The 16,200-nt window shown below is 37.1% G+C and overlaps 1 protein-coding gene across 1 annotated transcript in view; it reads left to right on the top strand.

The window, feature by feature from the left end:
* The first annotated feature begins 2,071 nt into the window (after positions 1-2,071).
* The window catches only part of LOC126403389 (antigen WC1.1), a 20,652-nt gene continuing 6,523 nt past the window's right edge, over positions 2,072-16,200 (top strand). The window contains exons 1-12 of the mRNA XM_050066021.1: positions 2,072-2,132; positions 3,978-4,286; positions 4,548-4,652; positions 6,176-6,391; positions 6,479-6,676; positions 6,919-7,073; positions 8,899-9,052; positions 9,238-9,540; positions 11,560-11,865; positions 12,034-12,327; positions 13,042-13,344; positions 15,170-15,472. Coding sequence (XP_049921978.1) covers positions 2,072-2,132; positions 3,978-4,286; positions 4,548-4,652; positions 6,176-6,391; positions 6,479-6,676; positions 6,919-7,073; positions 8,899-9,052; positions 9,238-9,540; positions 11,560-11,865; positions 12,034-12,327; positions 13,042-13,344; positions 15,170-15,472 — 2,707 coding nt within the window. The remainder of the gene's footprint in view (positions 2,133-3,977; positions 4,287-4,547; positions 4,653-6,175; positions 6,392-6,478; positions 6,677-6,918; positions 7,074-8,898; positions 9,053-9,237; positions 9,541-11,559; positions 11,866-12,033; positions 12,328-13,041; positions 13,345-15,169; positions 15,473-16,200) is intronic.

Here is a 16,200-nt window from a genome sequence, read left to right as displayed (position 1 = left end):
TTCGTGAAATGTTTCTCAGTTTATATTTAGAGGAGATTATACTTCTTTTTTCTTTTTTCAGTTTTGTGGATTCCTTTACTGATTATATCAGAAGCAAATGCACCCGGCTGTATCTTAACATTGAACACCGGCTCATGGTTGGTTACGAACCTTGGTTACGCGACTGATAGTGCCTCTAATTTGGATTTCTTATATCACACTCACTCACCACCACTGTGATAGAGTATGGAAAGTTTCAGCCATAGATAGACATCCCTATTATGTCTTCTATGGCCACTGGATATACGGCATATCTTGACATGCACGGACAGTTATTCACTACCTTTGACTGTCTGTCGGTGGATGTATCGGATGTACCTGTGTTTTGTTGTTTCATATGTTTTGCAATATCTTTAAATGTGTCCATTTTCTACACAAGTGTGTCCAGGTTGAATAAATACAAATATAAATGGTGAATTGCATCTGAAAAATTATTATACGTTAATTTTCTTTGCGATTCTACCTTAAGAAATGTCAAAATAAATTTATTTACTCATTTGTGTTATTTAAAGTCCTTATCTCTCTTGAGGAAGCCAGCACTATCTGAGCTTTTTATAGTTGCTAGATGCTTTCTGATAATATAGGTAGCACAGTTTGGTAGTTTGCCTCTCTCTTTTCTTTCTCAGTAAAATAATAATTCGTTTCCAAGAATATTAATAGCTTGACATTTCTCTGATGTAACATGACATTTGGCTCCCTTGATGATTGCCGAGTGTGTTGCTCCTTAAAGCTGAGTCTTTGTATTTAAGGAGTTATTATCAGATGTCAGAAGCAGTGGAGGACTTTCATGCGTAAAGTAATTGAACTTTATTAAAGGCAGATGCTCTGAAAAGTTTTCATACTGGCATCTATTTTAGGACAAGTGCACCATATGTTGGCTGCTATGTTTAGAAACAGTGATTGAGATCTACATTAAAATAAAACAAAAGATTTTTAATTTTTTTTTAATTAATTACTTACCTAATAATGTACTTTTTAGTGTCGGGATATTTATACAATGGCTTTACAATAACATTGTGGGGGACTCTAATAATGTAATGGTTTTAATAGTAAACTGTTTATATTTTTTTATTTTATTTTAGATTTAAAGCAACTATTGAAAATGATTAACAAATATTACTAATAGTAAACTGAATTTACCCAGTCATTGGAGAATTAACTTCCATTTGTGTTGCCGTGTTTTAAGAGATATTTGTGATCCTATTGAAAACAAAGACATTTCAATCAGATGCAAATTTAAAGAGTTTGAATAAATTTAAGACCTCAGTGTTTTGCTTTGCCTCAGTCTCAGCTGTGCTTTCCTTCCACAGTTGAGGCAGATATTAGGAGAATATAAAATGATTGGATTTATTAGTCTCCATTATAATCAAAAGTCCACATCACAGTGAGAAACATGTAAATACTTAGAACAATGCAGCGCAGTCTTTGTTGGAAGTGAAAAGCACATTTACATACATAATGCGCATTTGAAAAACCTTATCATGCACCTTACAATTTATCAATTCAGACATCAATTTAACAATCTCATGAAATCTGTGGCGTGTCTAAGACACTTCCCACAGCCAGTGCTCTTGCACACCACATGCTTGTTGCATTTTAGCGTTCACATGTCTACTTTACACAAATATGAGTATGATAATGTTGTGTAAGGTCTCAATTTTTGTAGCTTTCACCCATTGAAGTTTGAAAGCGCCTACCATAATGCTTGACTGGGTACAGTCTGATGTCGGAGCGGACTACTTGATATGTTTGAATGGTGTTTTATGCTTTTATGTTGAAAATATTTGGAGCCCAATTTTGCTGTGATGGTTTGAAAATGATCATGGGTCACTAAGGCATTTCTTGACTTGATATATATCTATATATATAATGAGCTATTTGGTTTCCTTTTATTGTAAGACAGTATTTGTAAATCTAACTGTGCACCACATGCGTGTAACAGCTCATAACCATTTTTGGTGGGCACAGCCTCGGCAATATAAAGCTGAGCTGATCATTCGTCGGCCTCACTCTCTAGTCATGAGCTGTGGTGATGATGTGGTTCCTCCTCCTTCTCCTCTACACTGCTCACGTTGAGCTAGTGATCACACAAGGCAAGTTACAATTATTCTCTTTATTTATGACCAATTAAAATTGGGACAGTGTGTGTGTGTGTGTGTGTGTGTGTGTGTGTGTGTGTGTGTGTGTGTTTTTAATATAAAGACTTTCCATAAACTATATTTACTTCAAAGATAGCTATTTTTGGACAGTAAGTACATGTAGGTGCTGCAGGAAGTGTTTTGTTGAATCTTGAAATTCTTTTTTTATTGTTATTTTCAGAAGTCAAAGCCTGATAAAATGATCAGACAAACAGCACAGTAGTAATTAGTAGAATTACACCTGTTTCACATGTCTCGGAGTTTAGTCGTGAAATAAAAAAAAAGGATGATAACACTCGTAAAGAGTTAAATAAGAAACAATCCATCCACTCTTCAAGGAGGCTTTTTTTTTTTTTTTTATCTTAGATTTTAAAATGTAGGTGCTACAATCAGAAAAAAAAAATCTTACAGTTTTGCCAGCATTAATTTAGATTGACTATCCTTCTTTAAGTTTGGCACATGTTCACGTCAGTTTAAAAACTGAATAATGATAAAATAAAATTAATTCATTGATGATAATTTGACATTTATTGATGTGCAGAAATAAATCTCATGCATGTGTCAATTGTGCATTGTGAAATCAATTGACATTTTTAAACTTCTGACAATTTTTCATTTTTTATAAAACATGTATGAAATTTACCAAAAGTCATGTTTCTTGTCCTCTGTCTATCAAAAATCAATTTAGATTATGTAAGTGTTAAGGTAAGGTCTCTTTACACCAGAACATTTAGATCTTTCAGTGAAACATTTCAAAAAGTAAATTTAAAAAAATCAAATTATTAAAAAAAAAAAAAAAAAAAAAAAAAGCTAATACTAACTACGACTAATATTAGTAATATCAGTGTATAGCAATTTAGGTGATATTTAGATGATTTAGTTCTTTAGTAATCTCACAATGTTTTGGACTAAATCATTTATATCAGCTTGTAATCAAAGATTTGTCTTTGATTACACATTGTTGCACATTGGGATTATTTTAAATGAAGTCAAAAAATTTCCCCATGGTCCAATGCCAGAGAGGACTGTTGTGCAAAATGTCATGAAAATAGGGGTGTTACAGTGGTGTGGTGGTTAGCACTGTCGCCCCACAGCAAGAGGGTTCCCCGAGTGTGGGAGCCCTTCTGTGCGGAGTTTGCATGTTCTCCCCGTGTCACTGGGGTTTTCTCCAGGAACTCCGGCTTCCTCCCACAGTCCAAAGACATGCAGGTTAATTGGTGACTCTAAATTGTCCGTAGGTGTGAATGTGAGCGTGAATGGTTGTCTGTCTCTTCGTGTCAGCCCTGCGATAGTCTGGTGACCTGTCCAGGGTGTACCCTGCCTCTCGCCCCGAGTCATTTAAAAAAATAAAAAATAAAAGCGGAAAATACAATTTGCCACGTAGGGGGAATAAAGTTGCCAATAACACTTACTAGATAATATTTATTATACATAGGTTTAAATATAGCTTTTCTGTCAAGTATATTCCCATTTTCCCTATAAATAGTACCAAATGGCATACTTCTAACTCGGGAAACCAGAAAGGAAATTATTCCGAAATTAGAGAAAAAAAAGTCTCTTTATTACATAATTTCTTTGTCTGAAAAAAATTTGTTTCATGGTAGTCAGATATGAGGTTCTGAAAAAAACAATAGAGCGCGGGGGCACACACACACACACACACACACACACACACACACACACACACACATATATATATATATATGTACATATATATATATATATATATATATATATATATATGTAAATAAATAAATATAAAAATGACAACATATTGTAAACCTCCTGTCATGTAACCAGGTGAGAAGAGACTGTATCTGAATGGAACCAACCCATGCGAAGGTCACATTGAAATCTACTATAATGGTGAACGGGGTTTTGTTGGAGATCAATACTGGAGCAGTGACACTGAAAAAGTGGTTTGCAAAAGCACTTACTGTGGGGAACATGAGAATACCTCAGTGAAGACTGTGCTATGGCTGATTGGGAAAGTCTGGCTCAATAAACTGGACTGCAGCAAACACCCGAAGACTCTGTGGAATTGTAGACATCCCGGTTTGGGCGCCAGCCTGTACAAAATGGGGGATCTGAGAGAGATTCGATGTTCAAGTAAGGCTGGACTTTAAGCTTTTACACTTGTTGAGAAACATAATGTGTACTGTTGAAAATTACAACTTTAAATATTTGGATTCAGTGCTACAAAGGAGTTCATAAGAGTAATCCTAAATACAGAAAATTACATGATGATGATGATGTTGACGATGATGATGATGATGATGATGATGATAATGATGATGATGATGATGATGATGATGATGATGATGATAACGTTGGCTTTTACCTTGTATTTGGTTATTTTTGCCCCTCTAGATAAAATCAAATTAAGGCTGGAGGGACATCATTGTGCGGGAGTTGTCAAGTACTCTACAGATGATGGAAAGACATGGTCAGGTTTCTTTTGTGATGACGGCTGGGGTAAGAGTTGGCATCATGCGTACAGTACACTTCAACAAGATTCAGTCTTTCTAAATACTACTGGTGTGTGAGTTCACGTAAAATGTAAATAAAGTAACTAGTGCTGTATTATTATTATTATTATTATTATTATTAATAGTTTTATTACTAACAAGAACTAATGAGAATTCAACACACGTAAACAACTTAGCTAATATACAATAATAATTATTAACAAACAAAAAGAGAAAAGGATATGTGCAAATTTCTTCTTCTTTTTCCTGTTTTTTTATAGCACGCTCTGAATGACAAAAATTTGCCTTTTCATTGTCTTACACTGATGTTTTCCACATACACACATGCCTTTTTCCCCTGTTTGAAGATCTGCCACTGAAATAACCAGTGGGATGCTGCTGTATAAATATTACTCAGTGGTGAAAGACATGCAGTGCATGGATATAAAAATACTCCATCACATGTGAAAGCCCTGTATTTAAAATACTACGCAGTTACACAGAAGCATTATTTATTATTTATTCAGTTATTTTTACTTTTCTCCTCTCTTGCTGTTTTTTTGTGAAATATTGGATCATTATGTCTCTTTGGACCTCAGGTAATTATTTAAATGATTATATCTGAGAAGCGAAGAAGAAGTGGGGGTATGAGTCTTTGGTGGAACAATTAAGAGCTCATCTGAAGCGTGATAAGAAGCCCGAAGTAGACACAGCTTTTTTCTTTCAAACTTTAAAGCTGAAGTAATTAAATTAAAAAAAGGACTTTTGCTGAAACTGTCACTTTATGCATACAGCACTAAATGGGACAGATATTATGTGGAAAAAAGAACATATTCCTATGGCCTTTCTGCACTTCAATCAATCAGAGCCGAGGAGTCTCTACAGCAGGTGTCAATCATGTCAGCCACTGCTCATGAACTGCAGTCAAATGGTCCAACTAGGCAGCACTAATGAAATATGAATAAAATTCTGTTACTGCATTGTGTATTTCTCACTTTCAAAAATTTGGTGTGTCTGGTGGGCAGTGCCTGGTACATCGGTCAACCATTTCCAACATGGTGGCCGGGTCACAAACTTTCTCTTTTTACAGCTAAACAGTGCACTAAAATATGTTTCTGAAAACATTTAAGGTGAGAGATAGGGAATGCAGTAACAGAATCTTGATTCATATTTACCTAATTTCACTGCACAGAAGCGGTGATTGACAGTTGACTCCTTGGCTCTGAATGGTTGTTTTTGATGCACCACTGTTAACTCGGATGCCATACGGCGGTAAGAAGAGGAGGAGGAGCACGATTGTTTTAGACTGCCTCATTTACTTTATTGAGAATACATTCACAGTTTCAGCAAATGTAACAAAGTTATTATCAGTGAAGTTACCAACTGTAGCTCTAACTTCAAAGCAACGTTATTGTTTGTTTTTGACTTGGTAATGCATGGAAGGTTTTTTATCAGGTATTGTGAGTAATACTATGATCAAGATTATTAAACAATACATATATATTTATATATGATTCTTCCCACATAAAGGAGATCAGGAAGCCAAAATTGTGTGTAGAAACACCAACTGTGGTGAGGCTACATCCAAAAAACCTCACCTGAAGGCTAAAGTTTTGGAAGACTTTACGAAATCACAGATGAACATGAAGGTCAAGTGTTCGGGCATTACAGATCCAGATCATCTGTGGCAGTGTGTCACTGGGGAATCATCAACCTGCAAAAAGCCTGCTTCTGTCATATGCAAAGGTAACACACTCCCTCACACACATACAGTCACAAAGTTTACTCAAGTGCTTCAACCCATCAGTGACTTAAGAAATGGTTCACAAACAGGTTATGAGAGACTGCAACTCAAAGGAAACACATCATCCAGTGTGTGTTCTGGGCAGCTGCAAAGAGAAAATGATAAAGGTGACTGGGAATCTGTTAAAGAAAGTAATGTCAGTACTGATAAGTGGTGCAAGCAAATGCACTGTGGTGTCAAAAACACTTCCAATATGACAGACAGTGGCATACAGCTGGAATGCTCAGGTAAGTCAACTATTCAATATTCAATCACATACCTTTTCTACAAGCAACCTCAGAGCAGCCACTTTGTTGTTGTATTTCCAGATCAGAACACATTTTCATCAAGATCTTGTTTTCTCTTATATATTCAAGGGACAACATTATTTACCAAAAAAAGTCTTTCAAGTCATATTTATATTTCATTCACCCACTATCTTGTACCACATGAAATGGAGAACATTTTCTCATATTTTCATTTCCCACAGACAAAGTCAAAGTACTTCTGATGGACAATAATCAAGAAAGCAAGTGCTATGGTGAAGTTTATGTTGAAGTGAATAATGAAAGACAGCCCGTTTGTGCCTCCTCCTGGAAAGACGAGGATGCTGAAGTGGTTTGCAGAGAGCTGAACTGCGGGAAAGTGAGTTTTCAGTATCAGATTTCAGTAGCACTAATGAAAGAAATATTTTAATTAACACAATCGACTTTGCTGAACAGCAGCCACTGTGGCCACTAGCGACAATTACAGGACAATTCAAACTGATAAAAAAAAATCAGTTACACAGATATTTAAAGTTTGCTAACATTACCAAACATTAACCACATTAAGTTGCAGGTCATACCAGATCAAGTAAGCCCTTTGAGTGAAATAAACTAAGCACAGATGCTTTTTAGATAATTATTTTTATATAACTTTTCATGTTTCAGTGTTTGTTTTTTCTAGTTAGATAGTCAGGCTTTAAGGAATAGTTCTCTAAGAGTCTGAGAGAAGATTAGCACCACTCTCATATGTCTGCTAAATATGAAGCTCGAACCAGGAGACAATTACCAGTAGCTTAGCTTAGCATAAAGACTGGTCACAAACTGGGAGGGCTTTTATGTCTCTGTGCCAGGGACAGCTGTGGCAGGTGGCATTATGTTTGCCTCAAGGGAATCTCTTCAAATTTGGCTTAAACATCCACTTAAACTCAATGACTGACTGATTCGATTTTGGTGGTCACCTTTCATCTCTCATTCTTGAGAACGCAATATCCCAATAATGCCTCACTTATGTTTGTGCATGGAGACAAGTCAACCGGAAGTTCATTCATCCCCATTGGAATCTCTGTGATATTTGATGTGCCTGCGAAACTCCTCCCCTATGTAATATTTCAGTCTGGAATTTGCCTCGAGTATGTTCATCTGTGCTATGTTATTCTGCTAAAAAAGGTTATATGGGTCATAATGTTCCAAGCGTATATTCCAAACTACTGGATGGCAGGTAGTTTCTATCAGGTTTCTTTCCACCTGTAAAGAAATACACTTCCTCGCATTGGACACTAGAGGCATCATCTGTATATTTAAGAACCTACAGAGACCAATGAAATCCGTACGTGGAAAAAAGGCCTTGAAGGAATTTCTCCAGATTTAGCTCAAATGTCCACGTGGACTCATTGATGAACTGATTATATTTAGTGGTCGAAGGTCAAAGGTCACTGTGACCTCACATCTGTCTTATTCTCATGAATGTGATATCTTAAGAACTCCTCAATGGAATTTCTTCACATTTGGCACAAACGTCCACTTGGATTCAAGGTTGAATTGATTAGAATTTGGTGCTCAAAGGTCACTGTGACCTAACAAACATGTTGATTATGACAAAACTTCACACAAGTGTCTCTTAGGATAAAATAAAGTGATAATCATAACCAAAAGGTCAGCTTTACTGTGACACCAAATTTTTTTGCGGAAATGTGTGTGAAGCATCCACGTTTTAGAATTTGTAGCTTCTTTGCATTTGAAGCATTGTCAGCTGTCCTGGCCACATATGAGCCTGGAAAGACATGGCTGTAATCTGTAACTGCAATTTGACTGGTTCGCAGAGGCGTACAACTGCAAGACTAATTATACCATCTAACTAGTAATTCTAGTTTACCTTTAGACAGGGCAAGGCTTGCTGTTTCCCCGTTTCCAGTCTTTACGCTAAGCTAAGCTAAGCTAAGCTAGCCATCTCCTGCTGATAGCCTCATATTTAACAGAGAGAAATTAGAATGGTTCTCGATGTACTCTTAACAAACTCTTAACAAAACAGTGAATAAGCTTATTACCCTAACTGTCCATATATTCCCTTTAAGTCTTTTATCTATGTCAGCAGTGGCAATGAGTTTCATAATATCATTATTATTTTTTGCCATTATTTTCAACGTCTTCTGTCTGGCACAAATGAATGGCATGATTTCCAAATGATCACAAATGCTTTCTTCTAGATGATTAGTAAAGATCAAAAGTTGGAAATAAAGCAAATACAAGGGATAATGGACGATGTGGACTGCTCTGGCAAAGAATCCTCACTGTGGCATTGTGAAGCCAAGCATGACAACAACCTGAAGTGTTCTTCCAAAGCCTATGTAGTCTGTGCAGGTGAGATATAACTGGAATCATATGGTGACTGCCTCTTCCCTGTTATTTTAACTTTGACACCATGGTGGGAGCAAAAGCATGACAACCGTGTGATGTCATGTTATAATACAAAGTAAATGTACGATTTGTTTCAGCTCAGATGTATGCAATAATAGTATGTGTGCCATGTTTCTGTCATGGAACAGGTAGTGTGAAAGTGAACTTGACGGACGGTCCTGGAAGATGTGCTGGGAGAGTGGAGATCCAACATGAAGGCCAATGGAAAAGGGTCTATAAAAATCAATGGACAGACATCAATTCAAATGTTGTCTGCAAAGAAATGGGTTGTGGGGAAAAGAGAAACGATGAAAATTTTTTCCAAGGTTCAAGTGGATTCCTGACTAAGACTGTAGAATGCAATGAAAACAACAAAAATATATCTGAGTGTTTCACAAACAACCCAAACCAAGGTGGGAGAAACCCAGAGGCCATGGGAATAATCTGCACGGGTGAGTCTTTTTTCCTTTTGTCTGTTTTTCTGTTTGACTTTCCTTACTACATGCTTTCACTTTAGAGAAGAGACATTTGTATAAAGGCAATTGAATAGACTTAAATCTGTCAACAGTTTTTGTGTTAGAGGTTTGAATGGAAATGCAAAGAATGAGAATAGGATCTTACCCAGTAAAAATGTTTTTTTTCTTTAAACAATGAATATATTCATAGATAGATAGATAGATAGATAGATAGATAGATAGAGAAAGGGTCAGGGAATATAATTTCAAATCAGATTTGCCATATGTGCATATGTATTTAGTGCATTTAGATCTTAAAGACTCAAAACAACATTTTATGTATTTGGCATGGCCTCTTGAAAATAAGTTACAATTATAGCTGCTGCGCAGCAATGGTCGGGGCCGGGCAATTTTAGGCAAAATTAGGCAATTCTGAGCAACAAGCAGAGTGTAGGAAGATGAAAAAAAGGTGGCAAAGAGACTATGCTCTATCTCACTGAGCTAATTGGCAAGTGACAGTTCATGTGTGGCTTCACAAATTGACTAAGCCAAGCATCAGGGTGCCAGACAGTAGCCATCCATGCCATGGAAAAGCAAATTTTAAAGTGAAAGTTCCAAAGCTGTAGCACATATGGTTGATTTGTTATGAATTTCAAAGTTTTGAAATTTAGAGGCTTGCTGTAGCGCCACCATCAGGACTATTGTCTTGTGTTTCCAGTTGAGGACATCTGGCATGGGACTGGACCTTTATGAAAAGTTTGGGTAGATTTCTCATAATGGAAATGTTGCACGAGCTGAGGCTTGAACTCACAATCTTCAACACCAAGAACCATCCTCTATCTCACTGAGCTAATTGGCAAACAGAAATGTCACATGTACCTTCACAAATTGACTAGGCCAGTCACCTGTGTGCAAGACAGCAGCTGTTAGTGTGTAAAGGCAGATTTCAAACGGCTGTCAAAAATTCAGTTATTAAGACAAAAATCCGAAAATACACAAATTGCATCTAGACAGCATGGAGATGTTGGTCATTTGTTTTTAACAGTGATTTATTGGCTCCATAAGTGAAAAACTGATGTTTAAAAATGCCATTTTTGCATTGATTCCAATTGTTCGCATGAGAGCGAAATTCAAAATGCTGTAAAAAAATTCAGTTTTTGAGATAAAATTCTGATATTTTCCAAACATCATCTACCATGACTCCAAAATTTTGTCTTTTTTTTAATGAACATTGAAAATGTGTTTAGCAAGAATTTGCAAGTATATGTTTACAATACCGTTTACAGTCAAACATTTTCTGTTGGCTCAATTTTCGATAAATCAAAAATCTGTGAGGATCGTTTGTGTAGGACAGTGTGAAGATGCTCTGTAGCATGTTTGGTGTCAATTGAGCAAAAATTGTGGGAGGAGAGAGGTTTAAGAAGTTTTACAGTTTTTGAAAAAAAAACAGAGTGATGGACTTCATAATTTGCAATAGGTTTAAATGTACACAGGTTTCTTCAGTATTGGGGCTACATGTTGGTGAAAGTTGCAAAGCTGTAGCACATATGGTTGATTTGTTATGAATTTTCAAAATTTTGAACTTTAGAGGCTTGCTGTAGCGCCACCATCAGGACTATTGGCCTGTTTTTGCAGCTGAGGCAATCTGGCATGGGACTGGACCTTTGTGCAAAGTTTGGTGATTTTTTGCGCATGGGAAGTAGGATTTCCTCGGAAGAAGAAGAAGAAGAAGAAGAAGAAGAAGAAGAAGAAGATGCAGGATAACAATAGGGTCCTGGCAGCTTAGGCTGCCCGGCCCCTAATAATTTATGGTGAAGAGTTACAGTTCAACTTTAAAAGTGTTTTCAGGATCCTTGGGCAAAAGTAACTTGCTTGCTATAACTTGCAATCCCTGTTCCTGGGAAGGCATAAACCTATCCCAGCATGCATTGTAAAGGAAGAGGGGGCAGCCTGGACAAGTTATCAGTCTATTACAATTTAAGGCTAACTGTATTTCTTGTTTTTTGTCCCTGTTAGAGCACAAGGTGGTAATTCTGGAGGGAAATGCTGCTTGCTCTGGTAAGGTAAAGATAGTGCAAGACAAAGAAACCTACTGGCTCTCTGGGTCTGATGAGACGTGGAATTCCACGAGTGCAGACACAGTGTGTCGGCAGATGCATTGTGGGAAGGCCAGACACTTTAACAGCACTGGTGTTGAAAATAAAATATCTAAACTGAAATCTTACAACTGCCCATCCATCGAGGCATCCCTGTTTGACTGTGAAGAAAAAGTACCATTGCCATCTAACCATAATGACACAATTGCCTTTGTGGATTGCTCAGGTACAGTGATGTTATTTGTAGTGTCCATGTATATGTGTGTGTGTGTGTGTGTGTGTGTGTGTGTGTGTGTGTGTGTGTGTACATATATACATACACATATATATATATATATATGTATATATATACTAATCCATGTCCCTGCTATTTGCTTTTTGGTTGCCACAACAGAAAAAATACAAATGACACTGACTTATGGCTGCTGGGGGACGGTCAATATTTGTGTGGGTGACAAGTGTGGAGGTGTGTGTGCCGAGACCTGGACAACCGAAAAGTCTAATTTGCTGTGTAAAACGCTTGCCTGTGGAGGCAGAGCCTTAACTGTCATCTCCAAACCCTCCAAAAGTAAGGTGATGTTCAAAAGTTTGCACATGACAGAGGAGACGACCAACCTGGAGCAGTGCAACTTCGTCAGCAATGACAAAAATAATGCCGACTGTGACCCAGCCTATGTTGTTTGCTCAGGTAATGGATTATTTTAATGTATTTTCCAAAAATTAAGTAAAACGTGATCCGTGAATGTGTCATTTTGTCAAAATGCCCATTATCAAATTCCGGTTGATTTTGCCGATATTACCTTTACCATGTAGGTGATATTATCAGTTTTTATTCTGCAATGTTGTCTGTTTGCTGGAAAGTTGCGAGACCATCTCACAGATTCCAATCAAATCTGGGGGGAAGTTAAATCAAAGAACAACTTTTTCATTTTTGGTGATCAGTCAAGACAAAACTATGAGTATAGGCCAAACCATTTTTCACCTGAAACAAATTTCCAACCATCTGGGGAGAAAAACAACAACAACAAAGTGGCTAAATTTGTCTTCACCACATTGTTGTTTAAATATGGCTCTTGTTTTTTCACAGGTCCTATTTTATATAAATTATGACAACTCTTGAACACACTTAAAACCATATGTATGTGATACAAGCACATATTAATCAGAGTTTTCCTGTAAACCCTGATGTGCACAACCCCTTGACAAATTTTAATGGTCATAACTTAGTGGTCATGAGCCTACCTTTCTCACACCTCATTTGATTCAAGCACAAAGTTAACATTATTCTCCATCAGTGTATATTTTGATCCAAATTATTTATTTCTTGTTTATTTTGTTAAAGCGACAGATGACATAAATAAAATAAGGTTTTAACTCTGTACTTTTTATTGATTTGTTGCAGACAGTGTTGAGTCCAAAATGGATGTTTCCAGAGACAAATGTTCTGGTAATGTGAAGGTGTTGTATGAAGGCATGTCGCTCCCAGTTTGCAAGGATGCTCTTAAAGAAAGCAACACACAAAAAACCATCTGTGAAGAGCTGGGATGTGGTCAGGCTGGCAAGCTCGTTGAGTACTTCGGATCTAAATCACAAGAGACTCCTGTCATTAAAAAAATTGAGTGTTCAGGTGACAGTAAGTCATTAAAAGCTTGTCAAATCACTACTTCTAAAGACCCCTGCACTCTTGGTGGCCTCCAGTGCTCCAGTAAGTGGAATGATTTTGTCTTAAATTGATTTGTCTTTGTCAAACTACAGTTTGTGTTTGTCATGTTTTCTTTACGTAATATTTTCATGTTGGTAAAGTCAGGAAAAGTTTTTGTTTTAGCATTGCAGCATATCTGAGACCTTCCTTTAGAGGAATTGTAATAATAACATGCATATTTGCTGTCTTGCGCAGAGTTGAAATATGAAGCTATGGCCAGGAGACCGTTAGCTTAACTTAACATACAGACCACAGTGGGAAGCAGCTAGCTTTGCTTCATCCAGTGGTTAAAAAAAAATCTGCCCATCACCACCTCTAAAGTTAATAACGGACTATTTCTTGGCCAGTTTTAAACTTTTCAAGTCACATGCTGTGTCTCAAATCACATACTTCCGTCAGTATACTTCTATGTAGTATACTATAATGTACACTATGTGCATTGGCGTAGTGCGCGAATTTCAACAGGGTAGTGTTGTCTCAAACCAAACACGGCCGTTGTGCACTCACCGGAAATGACGACCACAAATTAACTAGTTAGTAAACTAGCATTAGCATTTGCATTATCTTTCACAGTACCAAATCATTACAGACTGCTAAATTAACCCAATAAACATACTGCTGGCTTATACCCGACAACAGAATAGTGGTGCTTAGTGCAAAAACACATGAATTTGTACAATGCAGCGACGTTCACGGTTGCACATTCCTGCACAGCCGCCATTTCCAGTTTGAAAAGTGGTCCCTCCCCTTCCGCTACGTAACCAAGATGACGACCATTGAGTGCGAGAAGTGTCCATAGTTCCACACTCAACTTTTTGACCATTTTGAGTGCACCATCCGGGTACTCATTGTGCACTGCATTTTTCTATACTTCTCAGCGTGAAAGCACTTATGCACTCAAAATATTTGTGTACAGAAGTACGCGATTTGAGACACAGCAACAGTCTTTGCGCTAAGCTAAGCGAAGCTAACTTTCCTCTGCACATAGCTTCCTATATGATGTAAGTGGTAAAGAGTGCTGCAGGGATGGTGTAAGTCAGCATGGAAGTAAATATCACCCTTGTTCTCTCGTCAAAAAGCCTAAGAGATCTTTCTTTTTTTGCAGAAAATAACCTCTGTGGCATACAGAAGTTTATGATACTTACACGTGTCGCTCTGCAAAAAAATCCTCACAAATGAACACCACTTTTATGATTTTGGAAGTGGCGAAAGTGAAAAGCTAACATTAAGCTAAACATTAGGCTATAAATGGACTGCAGCTGTGTTTGGTGTGATGACGTGTAGTCTCGTTTAGCCACTTGTTAGCAACCGTTTTTATCTAAGACATGTTAAAGCTTTAAAAGTCATGAGTGTTGTATTTACTGGTGTATTTTATGTCGTAAGGAAAAAAGAGGGAATATCTCTTAAGTTTGTGTGAACCACAGACCTTACTTCAGGCATCTCACCAAAAAAATATTTAAAAAAAAACACTGCGCATGCTAAAATGTTAGCATTTCTCTGGGTTTTGGGTCTCATCCCTGCACCACTCTAGTGATTTTCTTACTGAATTCTCAGCAAAAAAGTAAATTTGACAGAAATATTGAACCACTCCTTTAACATCAACACAAACCTAATCAAGGTCATTTTATTAGCAATTAAAATATTAGCTACTCTTTAGACATGACAAATATGTGCAAGAGCCTTTGTCAAATTGGTAGGGAATCACAGTGTAAGCGATTTTACTCTAGTTTGTGTCCACCACGTTTAATCTGCACCTTTGAGTTCCAGCTAATTACAAGTTTTGTATTTCATGAATCTAATCTCACCTCTCCCCCACTGATTATTCTAGGCTGGAGTATGATACAGCTGACAGTATCCAACAAGGCCTGTAGTGGAGCTGTGTCTGTTGTCTCGCAGGGGAAAATAAGCCCTGTCTCCTTTCAAGGCTGGACAGGAGAAGCGGGGAACAGACTTTGCCAAGATCTGGATTGCGGCAGTCTCAAGTCAAATAACAGAACAACATTGTCTTCGTCCTGGGCCACAAACTTCAACTGTACAGGTGAAAAGGATCCAGAAAACATCTGGAAGTGTGAAAAGGAAGCCCCTGACAAAGGGAACGAAGAAGTGGAACAGCTTTTAATTGAATGTCAAGGTAAAACCTATTTCTGTAGGATTATTGACAAATGATAATAAAATCTGTAGTTGCTTCAGAAACCATCTAAAAGCAAGACATGACACCAGCAGTGTGTTGGAAAAAAAAAGTAAAACTAAAAGCTATTTCCTTTTTACCATTAGCTCACAGTCATTTTATTACACATAAATGTCTGACATTTTAGGAAATACACTTATAATAATAATAATAATCATAATAACAAGAATAATAATAATGATAATAATGTTAATAATAATATACTAGTCCATACCCATTGAGTACACAGTTGATCACATGCAGTTTCACATGGTGTGTGTTTGGAATACAGGTCATAGGAAATTGCGAATGTGAATTTGATAGTACGATTGCTTTATTGAAAGTACAGTAGTACCATTACCAATAGATAGTTAGTGGGCTAAAACTGTACATTAGTCCTCTAGGTAGCACGTTGAAAGGCAGATAGTTAAAGTGATTATATGTTGTATTGACTTAAAAGTGGGGCGCACTGGTAGAATGACTGACTGACTGACAGAATGACACACTGACAGTTTCCGTGATTATGTACAGCATACCATACCATGACTTAGTCATACCAGAAATTAGAAGAAAAAAAAAACATTCAGCCACAGGGGGAGCCACAGTGATCGTTGCATTTTTAAGCATTTTTCTGTTGTTATAGCGCCACCCAGTTGCCAATTAGAGTTAAATTTCTCCAGTCACCTTGAGGC

This window comes from Epinephelus moara, chromosome 16, assembly GCF_006386435.1.
Source record: "Epinephelus moara isolate mb chromosome 16, YSFRI_EMoa_1.0, whole genome shotgun sequence".
Taxonomy (NCBI): Eukaryota; Metazoa; Chordata; class Actinopteri; order Perciformes; family Serranidae; genus Epinephelus; species Epinephelus moara.
Note: the sequence above shows the minus strand (reverse complement) of the source record. Positions and strands in the feature narration are given on the sequence as shown.